Source organism: Rhopalosiphum maidis, chromosome 3 (genome assembly GCF_003676215.2).
Source record: "Rhopalosiphum maidis isolate BTI-1 chromosome 3, ASM367621v3, whole genome shotgun sequence".
Lineage (NCBI taxonomy): Eukaryota > Metazoa > Arthropoda > Insecta > Hemiptera > Aphididae > Rhopalosiphum > Rhopalosiphum maidis.
Genome location: NC_040879.1, coordinates 50,885,710 through 50,900,885, shown reverse-complemented (window position 1 = coordinate 50,900,885; position 15,176 = coordinate 50,885,710). Strand labels below are relative to the sequence as shown.

Sequence of the window (15,176 nt, the reverse complement as noted above, 5' to 3'; positions counted from 1 at the left end):
AGTCATTTTTTGATATTTTTACTGATTTCACATTAGTTTACTTCTTATTGTTTCTTGTCGTCCATTATGTTGATAAAATACTTAAAACTTTAAAACTACAACAAACTAAGATTAGTACCTATCCGATTTTATCTCACCAATTAGTCGTCTTTGTCGTGTTGTAGTGAATATTATTGAACATAAATTGTATTATTTTTCATAGTATTTTGGAAATGCCGAAAATTAAAGCGTTGGTTAGTGTTTGTCTATGTCTACTATATTTGTAATTTTTTTATTTAATTTTTAAGGACATTTTTTGTCATTTTGAGTAATTTGTAAACTTTGATAAATGCATATAAAATTTTATAGTAAAATAGACTATAGAGTACAATTCTTTAAGGTCATTTTTTAATGTTTTTAAGATCATCAACTTCCGAGCCCTAGTTAAAAATACAAAAATTTAACAATAAAGTTTTTTTTGTATTTCGATAGAAATTTAATACAATCAAAACCAATGTATTGTAATAACTAATGTTGTAAAAGCTAACATTTAGATATATACTCAATAAAATTGAAATGTGAACTATCTTTTGATCATGATATGACTTCTCAAAAATATTTAAAAAATGAGATAATTAGCTGAGTAGTAGTAGATATAGAAAATGACTGTCGTTGTTGTGTTTCTAATAATTTCAGTATTAACAACCATAAGTTAGGTAACACATAAATATAGAAAGGAGATATTCTGTGTAATAAGATTTCATTTTATCTTTTTTTATTACTATTCTCATTAAAGTATACAAATAATCAATTTATAAATATCACTAAAATTGATGTAAACATTTGGAAAGTACAAAAATAATACAGTAAAATTAAGACAAAATTGCAAAATTTTCATAAAAAATCATAAACAAGTTTGTATTAGCATAAAATGGATTTTTTGCTTACTTATAAATAATAAGTTAAATAAAAAAAAAAAAAAAAATGTAAATGCAATAATTTCTAAGTCCTAGTTATCATATAAAACATTAATTATTTCATGAAAGTAAATTATAAATTTAATGTAAATAATAATGTTATTAACATTATATATTTTTATAATATAATATTCTGTTGTTTTCAATAAATGTATGAATATATCAAAGAATAAATGGAGTTTATAATATTTGTCGATAGCCAGGGCACTAAACTTTAAAGAAGCAATGAAATATTTATATATATATATATATGTAAATGTATTTAATTCCGAGTCCTGTTAATAGCTATTATTATAGATATATTAATACATTAAAAATAATATAAGCATATATATAATGTAATATATTATGAGATTTAATATAAATTATGTTTATAATATAATAATTTTGTCAATAATTAAATCATATACATGCTACTCAAATATATCTAAAGTTATAAATTATAATTTAATAAATATAACAAACGTGAAAATTATGCAAGAAAACAAGATATAAAACTCATATAATATATTATATTATAATAAGCTGAACGAAAAACGCCTATTAGCAAATATTTATTGGATCCAATGATGATGGCAATTTGTTATTTAACAATTGTTATTAAGACTTGATATGTATTTTAACAGGCTCATACGAGGTGGTTTAAAATCGTCAAAACGACTGTTGCGTACTTGTACAATTTTCTGGGCACGTCGACCACGGCTATTTACACCTAAAAATAAATAAAATATAGAAATTAAGTATATTCAATTAAATATTTTCTAGCCCTCATTAAATTGTATGGTAAGAGCTTAAATCTTGTTGATGTTTGAATTTTAGATTTTTGTTATTTACTCATGGCATCCAAAGAATAGTAACGGACAATACTATGCAGCAGCATTCTGTTGTAACTTGGCAATGGTGCTGATGTGTAAATGCCTTTCGGTACAAGCGAGAAATATCGGACAACCTCGGTTTCCAAATGATCTATAGCAGCCTGAAGAATAATAAAAAAATATGTAAACAATAAATATGGCGTCCCAAGTATTCAATAAAGCAGTTTTTTAAAACATTTATTTAAACAACACAATGAGTTTTTTATGAATTTATTTATAAAACTTAAACCCATCAATATTTTATTTTTGACGGACATTTTAAATATATTTTTTTTTTATTTTCACAAATATGTTATTAATTTGTACTAATAAATTGCAAAGTGATTGATATAATGTATAGTAAAAATAAAAACTATCGTTGATAATTGGAATTAGTCACCAATACCTTATAGATACTTTGAATCAGTTTCAAATCACCACTCTATTTTGGAAATCAAAATTTGGTACCCAAAGCGTTTGCTCCTTAGCCTTTTGAACCCCCTTTTAAATAAGTTATTATTATTAGAATAACTTAAAAGTAGTGATATGCATAATCAAGAGACCAAATAAAGCCTATTCAATTAGTAAGAAATATAAATTATTTGTTAAAAATAAATGACATCATTCGATCATATATTTCGAGATAAGAATTGATTTTCAAAATAAACAAGATATCATTTGAAAAAAATCACTGGATTATAAATCCATTATTATTTAAATAATCGAGATATTTCAATATGCCCATTACCATTTAAAGGTGACAGTATGCTTCAATGCTTCAAACAACTCTGTATTACACACTGAGGATTTTGTAGAAAATTAATATATTTTAAAGAGGTTTTTTAAATAGCAATTAATAAGAAATTCCTTATTTAAAGACAATATTTTTAAAAACAAAATTATTTTTTTTGGTATTAATTTTGAAATTATGATGGATGAACATGAACTATTGTCTATTTGTAAAGAACTTAATTTATTTTAAATAGTATTGAATTGCTCCACTATATTAGTCATGAAAAGAGGTGGGTGGTCGCCACCGTATGGATTTCACTCAGTCTGTAGACAGTGGTTTTTAACACGACTATTTGTCACACCGCCTGTACCAGGAATAATGTTATTGTTCAATTTCAAATTTTTTTTATCTACCTTGTGAAATTGAACAGTTTGTACAAGATTAGAGGATCAGACCATTCACACTATGTAAAGTGAGCGGATAAAATGCTTAATTTTAGGCGAACATTAGGCTAAAATTAAACATATTGTTTTGACTGAGTTTATTTACATTAGGCGAATGTTCGAACGAGGTTATGATGATTCCGCACAAATTTTGACTGTGTAAAAATATTAGTGTGTTAACTTTATGTTCTAGCGAATAAAATTCTTGGCGATTTAAAATCACGTCTGCGCACGAACTATTTTTCTAGTGTGTAAGAGCCTTTAAGTGCACATTTCTATGACAAATGTGTACAATGCGAGAAAAAAGATAATTTATCTATTGTTTATAAGATAAAAATGGATGAATCAAAACCATTGTATGGCAAGATGAGATAGGTATAGCGAGTAGAGGTCGTTTTATAGTTGTTCGTGCAGTGTTGAATACGGGTTTATGGCCAAATTTGAAATATGTTTCCAGTAGTAATACCGATATTACTACTGGAAATGTATCCGAATCTCAACTATACCACAACCAAATTAACTGTAAAGTATTTAAATTTTGGTTCACCCAAATGCTGAACCAGTCGGAAGTGTATAAAACATACCGAAACAATACAAGCTAAGGACAATGAGAAAGAAATTAAAAAAAATAGTTTATTGGAACTAATCTTTTGGATTATAATGCCAGACAATAAGGCTGAAATGATTTAATAATTACTAACGTCTAACATTTGTTTTCAATACGACATCACAAATTTTTGTGGCATCGACTACAACAGATAAAACAATTTTTATGATATTTAGTAAATACAAATTATATTAATTATGATTACTTTAAAATGAAAAAAAACAAAATACACACAAAAAAAAAATATCAAGACTTAAAAATTGTACTTAATATTTATTTATATTAATCAATTTTGTAATTAAATTTTATTAATTTTAATTTATATACTCTGATTATATATTTATCAATAACCTATTATGAATATGAATTAGAGCCAACTTACAAAAGGTAAACTTTTCTGTTTGAAGAGGGATTTTTGTGATGTAGTCAGATTTTTAAATGCCAAATCTGGGCGAATGCTTCGTTTTGACTTTTTTTCAGCATTATTTTCGGCAGCAGAACCTTTGTTACGTTTTGTTAGTACAAGCTCATCATTTCCTTCAATAAATGATTCTTTCAACTAAAATAAATACATAAGGTCAAATTAGTAATAACATAATATATCAAAAGTTAATTTATATTGTGTTTGGATATTGGAAAACTCTGTCTAGTGTATTTCACTTTAATAGTAATACAAAGTGTTTTAGATTAAAATGGGATTTTTTTTAGAAAGATAAATAATACTAAAATACATATTCTGGGCAAACTTTTAAAAATTGTTTACTCATTTGGTATTTTTAAAATAAATATAACAATATTAAATATATATTATTATGTACCAAATTAAAATTATTGATGAATTAAAATTTAGCACATTCAAGTTTAAACAAGCATAGATTTTTCTTAATTATTTTTACAAAAAATAAAAATAAAATTTCTTTACATTCTAGCCTATATTTTAACAAACAAATTGATGTAAGTCAATCAATTTTTGGTGTAAAAAAAGTTGGGCTTGAAGAATGTAAAGCTATTTTATTTAGTAATAATAATGTTGTTGTTAAAAAAAAACAAGTTTTTTCTATATATGCCATACACGCACACCAAACAAGTAAATATTTTTAAAATTGAATCATGATCTGTATTTAAGTACCTATCCTCTAAAAAAAAATAATATATAATTAAAAATGCATACGTATTAAGATGAATTGTACAAGAATATGTAAAATGTGTATTATTGTTTTTGTTATAACAAATAAAACCATTATTCAGATATTTTTTTCTATTCATAAAAACTTTACAACTCAACTTAATTTATTAAAATTGTGAGGAAGGATATTTATTTTTAATTAAAGAAACTATTTAAAAGTAGTTGACCACTAGTTGGTTAGTGGATACAGTTAAAACTAACTTTAAAGGTGCTGCTATAACTTGGCTATTTAATTAAAAATAAACACTATAATTTTAAATTATTCTTCATCGTGATTTAAATTGAAACAGCATGGGATCATACGATACGTACGTCGGGCCGAGTCGAAAGCCTGTTGATTGCTTTGGTGAATCCATTTTTGTTGTCATTACAAAATATATCATCTTCAAGTTCATCACTCAAAGATAGAAGAAAATTTTCTGAAAAAAATATATTAAATTACATTTTGAATATGTATTATTAGTATCAAAATTTCAAATGGTTTTTTTCTTCAAAAAAGGGAAACTTGAATTAAATAAATAGTTTAAAGTAAAAAACTTAAAAATAGGAAGAGAATTTAAACTTGACTGGTTTTTCTTATCCACTTATAGGTGTGCTTTTGTTTTAAAGTTTTTAAAAGGGCATAATTGTTGTAATATACAAGTAAAAAAAATTGTTTAATTAAATTGGAATGCACAAAATAGCTAAAATAAAATGAACAAAATAAATAGATATTTACAATAATATTTATACATAACTATTTTTTTTTTTTGTAAAATCCAGACAGTAAGTTTTGTATACATAACAATGTATATCATCAATATTTTAATAATTACTTTAAAATGATTTAATTTATATCCATAATATATGGAATATTTTTTATTTAGCAAATACAAATTATAAGTATACCATTTTGTGCACGATTTGCTTTCTTGCGTCCCATTTGAGAAATATTTTTTTTCTTATGTGATACAGGTTTATTATCAGCATCTGAGTTATCATTATTGTAGGAAATCCTTAATTCAGGGCAGAGATCTCTGTAGAATGCTGAATAATCAATTATGGTTACGGGTGGCGGTATCATCATTTCATAGTCTGATTCATCACTGGTATCAGAGTTGGAAGTAGAGTAAACCGTATTATCAACACTATAATGAAAATATTAACATTTTATTATAATATACTTTATATGATAATACATATGGTTATAATTTTTAATAATTTTAACATATTGAACATTTAAAAGTCTCCAAAAAAGTATTCATATTAATAATAGTTTACATTATGCATATATTTTGTTAAATAATTAAAGAATGGAAAAATATCTTATATACTGCTTTGATTGAGGAGTTTATTTTAACATGGTTTAAACACAAATATTTGTAATAACTATTAATTAAATCAAATAATGTTAATTGATTGGGATATGATTTAAAAATGTATACATTTCAATGTATGTTGCATTATTTTCTAACACTTATTAAGCCTGCAATAAATTTTTCCACCTTTAAAAATTAAGGAAATTTGTTGGAAATAAAATAAAAATTACTTTATCATAATAATAATACAATTACATTACTGCTATGATAGAGTAATTTTTAAGTAATTTTTAGTCGATGATAAAGACAAGTCAAATGTAACGGAAGAATTTATTGCAAGCTTAGTAAACATTAAAAGGTTATGTTTAATAATATATTATATGGTTTAAAATACTACCTAGTACCTACTATCAATATGAACTAAGCACTATTAAATATTGATAATTAATAGGAAGTGACATTCATTATAGCCACGGTTACATATAGAATGCCTGAATTTAATTTAACAAAAATTTAGTATTGTATTATTAAAATACCTTTGATAATATATGTACATATTAGTTTCAAACTACAAATGGATTCTAGAATGAAACTACAGTAGTTATAGTTAACTATAGTAAACTATAGTTTCTACTAGTAATAGGTACTTACAGTTCATCTATATCGACTGCAAGTATTTCATCACTGCAATTGCTAGCAGGCCTCTTAGTTATACCCATTTTGACAGTTGTGATGACAGCAAAACAATTGACTTCACTTATAGCTGAAATGAATACAATTAGGTATAAGAAGGCAAATAATTATGACACTACTAATATAAAAGTACCAAAGTTGTTAACCAAAAGATATTTTATGATGTTGACATTGTACTTATAACTTTACTGCCATAGGTACTATAGTTATGTACTCTTGTGGTGATCTGGGAAATGCCCAGTCAGTTCCATGAATTAAAGTAATTCAAAACTAATTTTTAAATAGTTTTTTAGAATCGATTTTGCAAGAGAATTCATGAAAAAATATTTTTGACCAGATCTGTAAAATAGTTTGGACACGCCTATAGGAGAAGATACCACAACTAATTATTATACTACTATACTTAAGTCAAGGCATAAGGCCATACTGATGAGTTACAACAAGGCAAATGGGCATGTTCAAAATCAAAAGTAAATAAGTAATAACAAATATCTAATTTTATCTTAATTTCGTGTCAACGCAATTAGTGAGTGAGAATGTGAGGACTAATTTAACCGGTACAACAAATAATATGGAATATGAATGTAGTATGTATACATAATATACAAATGGTGTACTTACCGTAAATAAAAAGTGGAAATATCGTTTGTAGAATGAATAAAATCAAACTTTAATCAGATTGCCTACTTAGGTGAATGTTTATCACAATTTATTTATTATTAAATAATAAATTACACGATTATGTTAGAGGTATTACACTAATTCGGTGTTAAATTACTACAGGTTAATTAAATGTACTATACAGTGTATAAGTGACCCAAAGGGTAACGCTATGTTAAAATAACTTACAATATAATATGTACAAAAAAAAAAAAATAATAATAACTAATTGTTATTGCGCAATGCGCGACAACACGGCGAATTGAACCACCGAATGAGTAATGACTAATGATTATACAGTAAATAATGAATATTATGAAAGGAAAAGCAGTGGTGATGTTTGTTGACTTTGACGGTATTGGCTGTTTGATGCGGACGCGAAAACAGCCGATGTTATCACACGAGTCGACCTGTATGATAACAGAGAAAATGGCTACGATGAAAACCAGGGCAAGGTGATTTACATTTATCTACAGTCAACGATACGTTTCAATCCGCTGGTCGATTCGTACAATATTACATTTTACTATTATATCATAATAACACAAATATAATACAATAACACAATAATATAACAATACAATCGTTCATCGGTATTCAGCATATCAATGATTATTATTATGAATATAATCGTTCGAGAAAAATTATGATTTGCGTATTGTAGTATACAGTGTACACAGTGTTTAACTGTACTCGGGTCTTATACTGGTATACAAGTTTTACGTATATCTGTGTAAACAACATTAATATTATAAACATAATATGCTTATGACTTACATTGCTAACATTGAAGCGATGTTCTGCCATTTTATTCAAGACAAGAACCTATAGAAGTATTAGGTATCTGAATACCTGAATTATTAGTTCACAGTATTATTTTACGAGTCATGTGTGTAAAATGAAAAACTTTTTATCAATAATATACTCGTATAGTCGTATGCAATATCTGATGTGGCTTTTTGGCCTTGATTAAAACGTCAATTTTCGGTTTCATTACAATTGCATAAGATATAAAATATTATACTCCATTCTACGGCTATACGAGATGAGATGGCAACTCGTCAGTCGCTCATGTACTCAAATGAACCAGCTCCACCTTCTCATAGTAAAATTTCTCCCACTACACATCGACTAAATTCGAATGCTGGTCTACCTCACAGATATATAAAAATACTATTTATATATCTGTGGTCTACCTAGTAGTAGGAGAGCTCGAAAAAAGACGATTTTTAATCGCCGACTAGTTGCATGGAGTATACTGAGTATAGTATAGTTAGTACTTTACTTTATTATGGTCAATAGATAAGTATTTATGAACATTTTTTAAAAATAAAAAGCCATCAGTTGCTGCAGTGCAGTGTTTTTGTTCGGAATATGGAAACTGCCTCAAGTAATTGTAAAACTGCAGTTCAAAAATTGAATTGTTTTTTAATAAGTTAAAATTCTTTTTGAGTACCAATTTATTAATTTATTTTTAGTTACTTTAAAACTATTTTATTTACAATACATTACTAAAATACTTAAATTTAATTATAAATTTTAAATTTATTATTATCTCTTGAAATTACTAAATTAAAATAATATTTTATTAATCAAGACTAATCGAAAAAGAAATAATAGATAAATAATAATAATAGTAATAGTAATAATTTACTAATTCATTTCAATTGACATAACATTATTAATTGTTTCTGAGTATATTTATATTTTCTGATGATTCTAAAAATTTTAATATTACTAAGCAACAGTAAGTATTCTAATAAACTAATTAATACCAAGTAGAATTTAATAAAACACATATAATTATTAGTTATTATGTATTATTAAGGAATATTTTCAGAATTTTTTATTTTATAACTTATAATATATTATTATATATTACTATATTAGGTATATTAGTTCCTTATCATACATCAGAAAATATGTACCTATATGCACAGAAATAATTGATAATGTTACCTATGTAAATTTAAATGAATTGGTAAATCAGTAATTGATGTTATGTTATTCGCAAGTATAGATTTTAATTTGTTTTAATAGATGAAAATTAAATTTTAATCTGTTGGTAGACGTGTAAGGTAACCTACTGTTTAAAATAAAATTGAAAAATAAAAATGTATTATTAATTTAATTGATTTTAAGAAACATAGATATTTTAATCGATGGCATAGGAATTTAATTAATTCACATAAAGTGACAGGTGACAACTAAATTACTAAACCATGGTAGATAAATAAAAACTCCTAGAATTAAATTAAGGTTTATATTGTCTATAAACAGCAGAGAAACATGTAACATGTAACACGATATTGGTGACGTAGTAGTTAACTGTTAACAATGGTATCGTTGGTGTTATATATTCGTGTTGACTTAAGCCAAACCGGGTTCACAGCTACGTTGTCTGTCGTGTCTGGTTCCTTATAATATCGTAGGTATTCTGATCGGTTGTAGACGTTGTAGTAATCGTGGTATCATTCACTAGCCACGAATGACCGTGAGTTGGGCCGAGCTCAACTTTTGGACAGAACACGATTAACGACATAGCTGTGTACTCGACTCTACAGATTTGCATGCAATTCTTTATCCGTAAGTTTAATATAAATGGTAACATAACAGTATAACACAGCGAATTTTAATAAGACCAGTGCCAGTGAATAGTGATGGTTATTTTATTATTTCTTCAGCCTATAAAAGTATAGTACATATTAGTACGTTAACTTTATAACTTAATGGTAATACATTATTATTTTTAATTTTATAAGTCAATACTGATATTGTATGGACATTCGGATATATACGTTTATAATAATAATAACGATAATAACGTTATTGCACTTAAGAAAAACATTTTACATACATTATACAAGTAAAAAAATATTTAAATGATTGTATCCAAAAGCCTATAGGCTTGTGGAGGAGACAACAATTTTTATTTTAAGGTGTGTTTACAATTTCAAGACAACTACTAATTCTTATCAACAATTTTAACTTAAGTTTATACAAATAAATAAGTAATTATTAAACAATAAATTATAAGACAGACACAAAATTTAAGTTCAGCACAAATGTATGGATGTGGGTTTTATAAACAAGTTTTAATTTTATACTTAATATACTTTTTATAACGTTCATAATTATTATAAAATAATAATTGTTTAATAGGTATATCGCACTATTTGTACTTCATGCATAAATGTATACTTATTGTATACATAATACACATATTGTATTATACTACATTAATTACATTTTATTAGTTTTACCTAAGTTTTATTATCTGAGCAGAGACTTGGTTTTACAATAATGATGCGTATGTGATATTTTAGTGTCTGTTATTGGCTTCTTATTAAAAATTGATTAAATTTAGTATTATATTTTAGTGCAGCTAGAAATAAAAAATGTTTCCAGTACTTTTCAAATTTCTCGACTAATTATTATATTTAAGCAAAGTCAGTTTGGGAAAATCAGTTTTATTTTTGTAATATTAAAATAAGCGTAGAGAATAGAGATTTGGATTGTTCACCAAATATTATTTTAGAAATTTCTAGACATGATATACCATAAGACAAGGAAACCTTCAACAGGAGAATAAATTTCAAATTTTAAATTTTAGTGTTCATCAAATTTAAAGAAAAACATTTAAATTTGCAGCGAAAATATTTTTTCTCTGCCTTATCAATGTGTACTCAATATTATTTTTAAAATCCTAGTGCATTTAACACATTAAAAAGTCACTAAAGCAATAAAATATTTTTCTTTACTTTAGACAAAATAGTTAGTTTTCAAATAATTAATGAGGAACAATAATTTCCATACATTTTAAATTCTAAGCGAAGCGATTGATTTTACAGTGATGAGTGTTTTTTGTGTCAGTATATACTAAATATACATATTACTATATAGTATATAAGTAAAAGTACAAATACCGGTAAAACCTAAGATTTATCGACTGCGTTTGGTTTAAGTCCGAATCACGGACATTTACTAATTGATTTCGATAAAATCTACGAGACACAATATAGTTTGGTCAAACCTCGAATGATTTTTGTAATTCAGCTTCAGACTTTTACAAACGAGATTTGATAAATCTTAGGATAAACAACAACCAGGCACCGGCATTGGCAAAAATCCGACATTTTTTACCAATTATGCGATATTAAACTTTAAACGTCTCACTATTTTTAAATAATCAATTTTTATGGATAACGGAATTTTACGAGGGGAGTTCCATTTAGACTTAGTTAACAAGTAAAATAAAAAATTATAAAATAATGATTTATCGTTGAATTAATATTTAACGATAGTAACCTGTTCAACATGAGGCTGGTGCACTCAAATCTTAATATACTCGTACTTTGATCAGAGCGATGTTTTTTTTGTATCTGTAAAAATTAATTCTATCTTCTATGAATTGAAAAAATATGCACTAAACAACTTTATGAATGTATTATAATCTCAAAAAAAAAAAGCTGGATAGTAAATTTATTAATCCATAATAAAAAATATAAAAAAAAATAAAATTGATTAAGTACAACGTGCTTAGTTCTAAATTATGGAAATAATAAAACATATTGAAAAACGTTATCAAAAAATGAAAAAATTACGTAATAAAAACAAAATGTCAAATAATGCAAAAAAAAAAAATTAATTTTAAATTGAATTCATTAGTACCTAATTTAAACTTTGGTGATAATAAGCTTAGTTTTATAGTAAGCTAAAAATAATGCATTTTACTATAATTTCACATACCTAATAATAATAAAATATAAATAAATTATTGGTTAACATTGAACGTTTTTATAAAATTATAAAATTATACATTTTCTTTATTATTACAGATTACATTTTATACCTGAGATTTTCTACAAGTTAAAAATAATTTTTCTTTAGTAAGCAGCATATTATTGTTAATTACAATAGTAATTTTTGAGTATCATTAGAATATTTATAAATAATTATATGTAAATGTACAGATAAATTTAAATTGAAGAATACAATAGTTATTAATAGTTATTATGGTTGTATCGATTCAAGTTGGAAAATCGGTTAGATAGTTATTCCATTATCTGTCTATGATTTTACGATTATACCATGTATAACTGTAGATATTATATTACTGTATAGTGTATATAGACACGAATATAAAAATATTTATACATTACTGTCAACTAAACAAGGCTTATTTTGATAATTTTTGCTAAATGGATAATGACGGTCAAGTTAGAATTTGGTGACAGGATTTAGTTACGAAGTTGTACTCAGTTAAAGTTAGTAATTTTTTTACGACGCTGCTTTTAGCTACTATATTAGTATACTATATACGTATTATACTTATTATATTTTTAACTACCTGTATTATAATTATAAAGTTTTTGTGATGTTGGCGAATTTTGTTAAGAGGATGTCATTTTCGCATGTGTTGTCTCCGTGTAACAAACATAAAACATAGTAAATTTTGCGTTCAGCGTAATCATTTTATATTGTTAGCTTTAATGACAGAGTTAATTTACCTATAATAAAATTTAAAGGCAATAATATTATTTAAGGCATTTCATATACTTTTATTAATATCTTAATTTTTAAGTCAGTTATAGTTATGTAAAATATTAAAATTTTAAAATTAAAATATCAATAAAAGCCTATGAGATACCTTAGATAATATCATTACATTTGAGTTTGATATAGGTAAATTGACTCTAGTATTAAAGCTATTAGCATAAAATGATTACGATGAACGCAAATTTGCTATGTTTTACGGAGTGTTGCTACTTTCCTACAAATTAGAAAAAACGTCGTTTATTTTTCCACCAGTTATAAACTATAGAATTTTAAAATTTGGAAACTCTTACACAAAGATTTAATAATATTATATTTTTTAGTAACTTTAATGTGTGAATAAGTAGTAAGTACACACTATACAGTTAAATAATGATAAGTGTAATACACCTACAACTATTTATCATTACACACATTAGTGTATTTTATAAAGTTATTATATATAAATACAATAATTTTTATGAAGATATTATTGTACTAACAAAATAAGTAAAAAAATATAATTTTATCATAACATTTATTGCTAGTTATCATATACTGTATTATCTGTATTTACACTTATGTTCATCATGGTTTTTATACCTATGCGTCTTTATTTACGTCAAAAATATTATATTATATAATCTGTCTCTGATCTCATACTGAAATTTGTTCAATTTGTCGGCACTTAAAGTAATAAGTAGAGATCACCGATCAATGGACAGTGCATGATATTTTGTAGGTGTATAATTATTAATTAACTATTATAGTTACACAGTGTATATACCAAATCCATACACAGTACACATATTATAGTTACTAAAAAAAAAAATATTATTTAATCTTTACGTAAGAGTTCCAAACTTAAACATTTTATAATTTATAAATGTCACAAAAAGGAATGATGTTTTTTCTAATTCGATGAAAAAAGCAAAAAGATATTTGTGGAAACTGGTGACACCTGTTTTACGTTCGTAAAACAGAAACAACACATGCGTGTATGATGTGCTCTTAAAATTTAAAATAAAGATTTATAACAAATTATTGTCACCATACATTATTGATATTTTTTAATTTTAGGAATTAAAAAAATATATATTTTACTCGTTTTAATTGTTCTTCGTACAATTCCTTTATGTATAGAAAAGTAATTTAAATAATAGTTGAATATTCAAAGTTTCTACGGTTAATATTTTTTAAATAATAACAAAACAATAAGTACTAACTAATAACTAATATTGTTTAAGGATAAATCATTTTTGTTTTGAGTATCCAACTTTGTCAATTTTTTTATGAAATTCCAATGAAAAAACTTATGACTTTATGAGTAATCTTTTATTACATTTTAAAAAAATAATGGATTTTATAGATTAATCAAGATTTTTATAACTAGGTTCAATTAGTTACTAGAAATTACCATCAAAGATGATGATTGAAGCAGTTTTATTTTTCTAAAATGTGATGAACAATAAATCAAATACACACATTATTAATTATTATTGTACTAAAATATTTATTATTCCGCTTAAAATCTAAACAAACAATCGTTATAGTAATTATATTATATTTTGACAAATAATTCTAAGTATAGGTGTTTTGAATACCAAATTCAGATAGACCGATTTTTTTAAAGTCAATTTGGTTTTTTTTTACCATAGCTTTAAAATCAAAATTGATTAAATGACAACTCGTTAAAGTTTCGATAAAAATTTTTTTTGTATTTGTAGGTTTTCAGACATTATTAAATAATTTAAATTTTATTTTGAGCAAACAAAAAAATACTTAAAATTGCATGACAATTCATAAAATTCTAGGATGATTGTTGAAAAATTTAATAATTTTAATCGAAACTCAACTTACTGTAATAATAATTATTTTAATTTTTTTAATAGCACTATCAAAAAACATATCATGAAATTTTTAGATAAAATAATTGGTAAAACAAACATATAGGTAATTGGAAAAACGGTTTTTGACAAAATCGATTTTATTTTTTTGGTCGTAAAAAATGCCTGAAAATTTAAGTCAAGGTTCCTCAAATGTGTTTCATATGCTAATTAAATGATAATATATAATTATAATATTTTTTTTATAAGCGATTAAAATTAGCATTTTGATAAAATTTATAAATTTTCGAAGTTTTTGAAACTTTTCAAATTATTTTGTAGTAGGAAATTTATAAAATTTCTTTTTATACCTGAAATTTAAAAA

General features: G+C 24.7%; 1 protein-coding gene across 1 annotated transcript; it reads right to left on the bottom strand.

Annotated features, from left to right (window-relative positions):
- Positions 1–1,355: 1,355 nt before the first annotated feature.
- LOC113556795 (R3H domain-containing protein 4-like) lies at positions 1,356–7,797 on the bottom strand. Its single transcript, XM_026961952.1, has 7 exons — positions 7,392–7,797; positions 6,729–6,840; positions 5,668–5,906; positions 5,092–5,198; positions 3,976–4,152; positions 1,791–1,932; positions 1,356–1,668 (listed from the first exon to the last, which is right to left on the bottom strand). Exons 2-7 carry the CDS (start codon positions 6,794–6,796, stop codon positions 1,544–1,546), a joined length of 858 nt encoding a protein of 285 aa, XP_026817753.1. The 5' UTR covers positions 6,797–6,840; positions 7,392–7,797; the 3' UTR covers positions 1,356–1,543.
- Between the last annotated feature and the right edge of the window lie 7,379 nt (positions 7,798–15,176).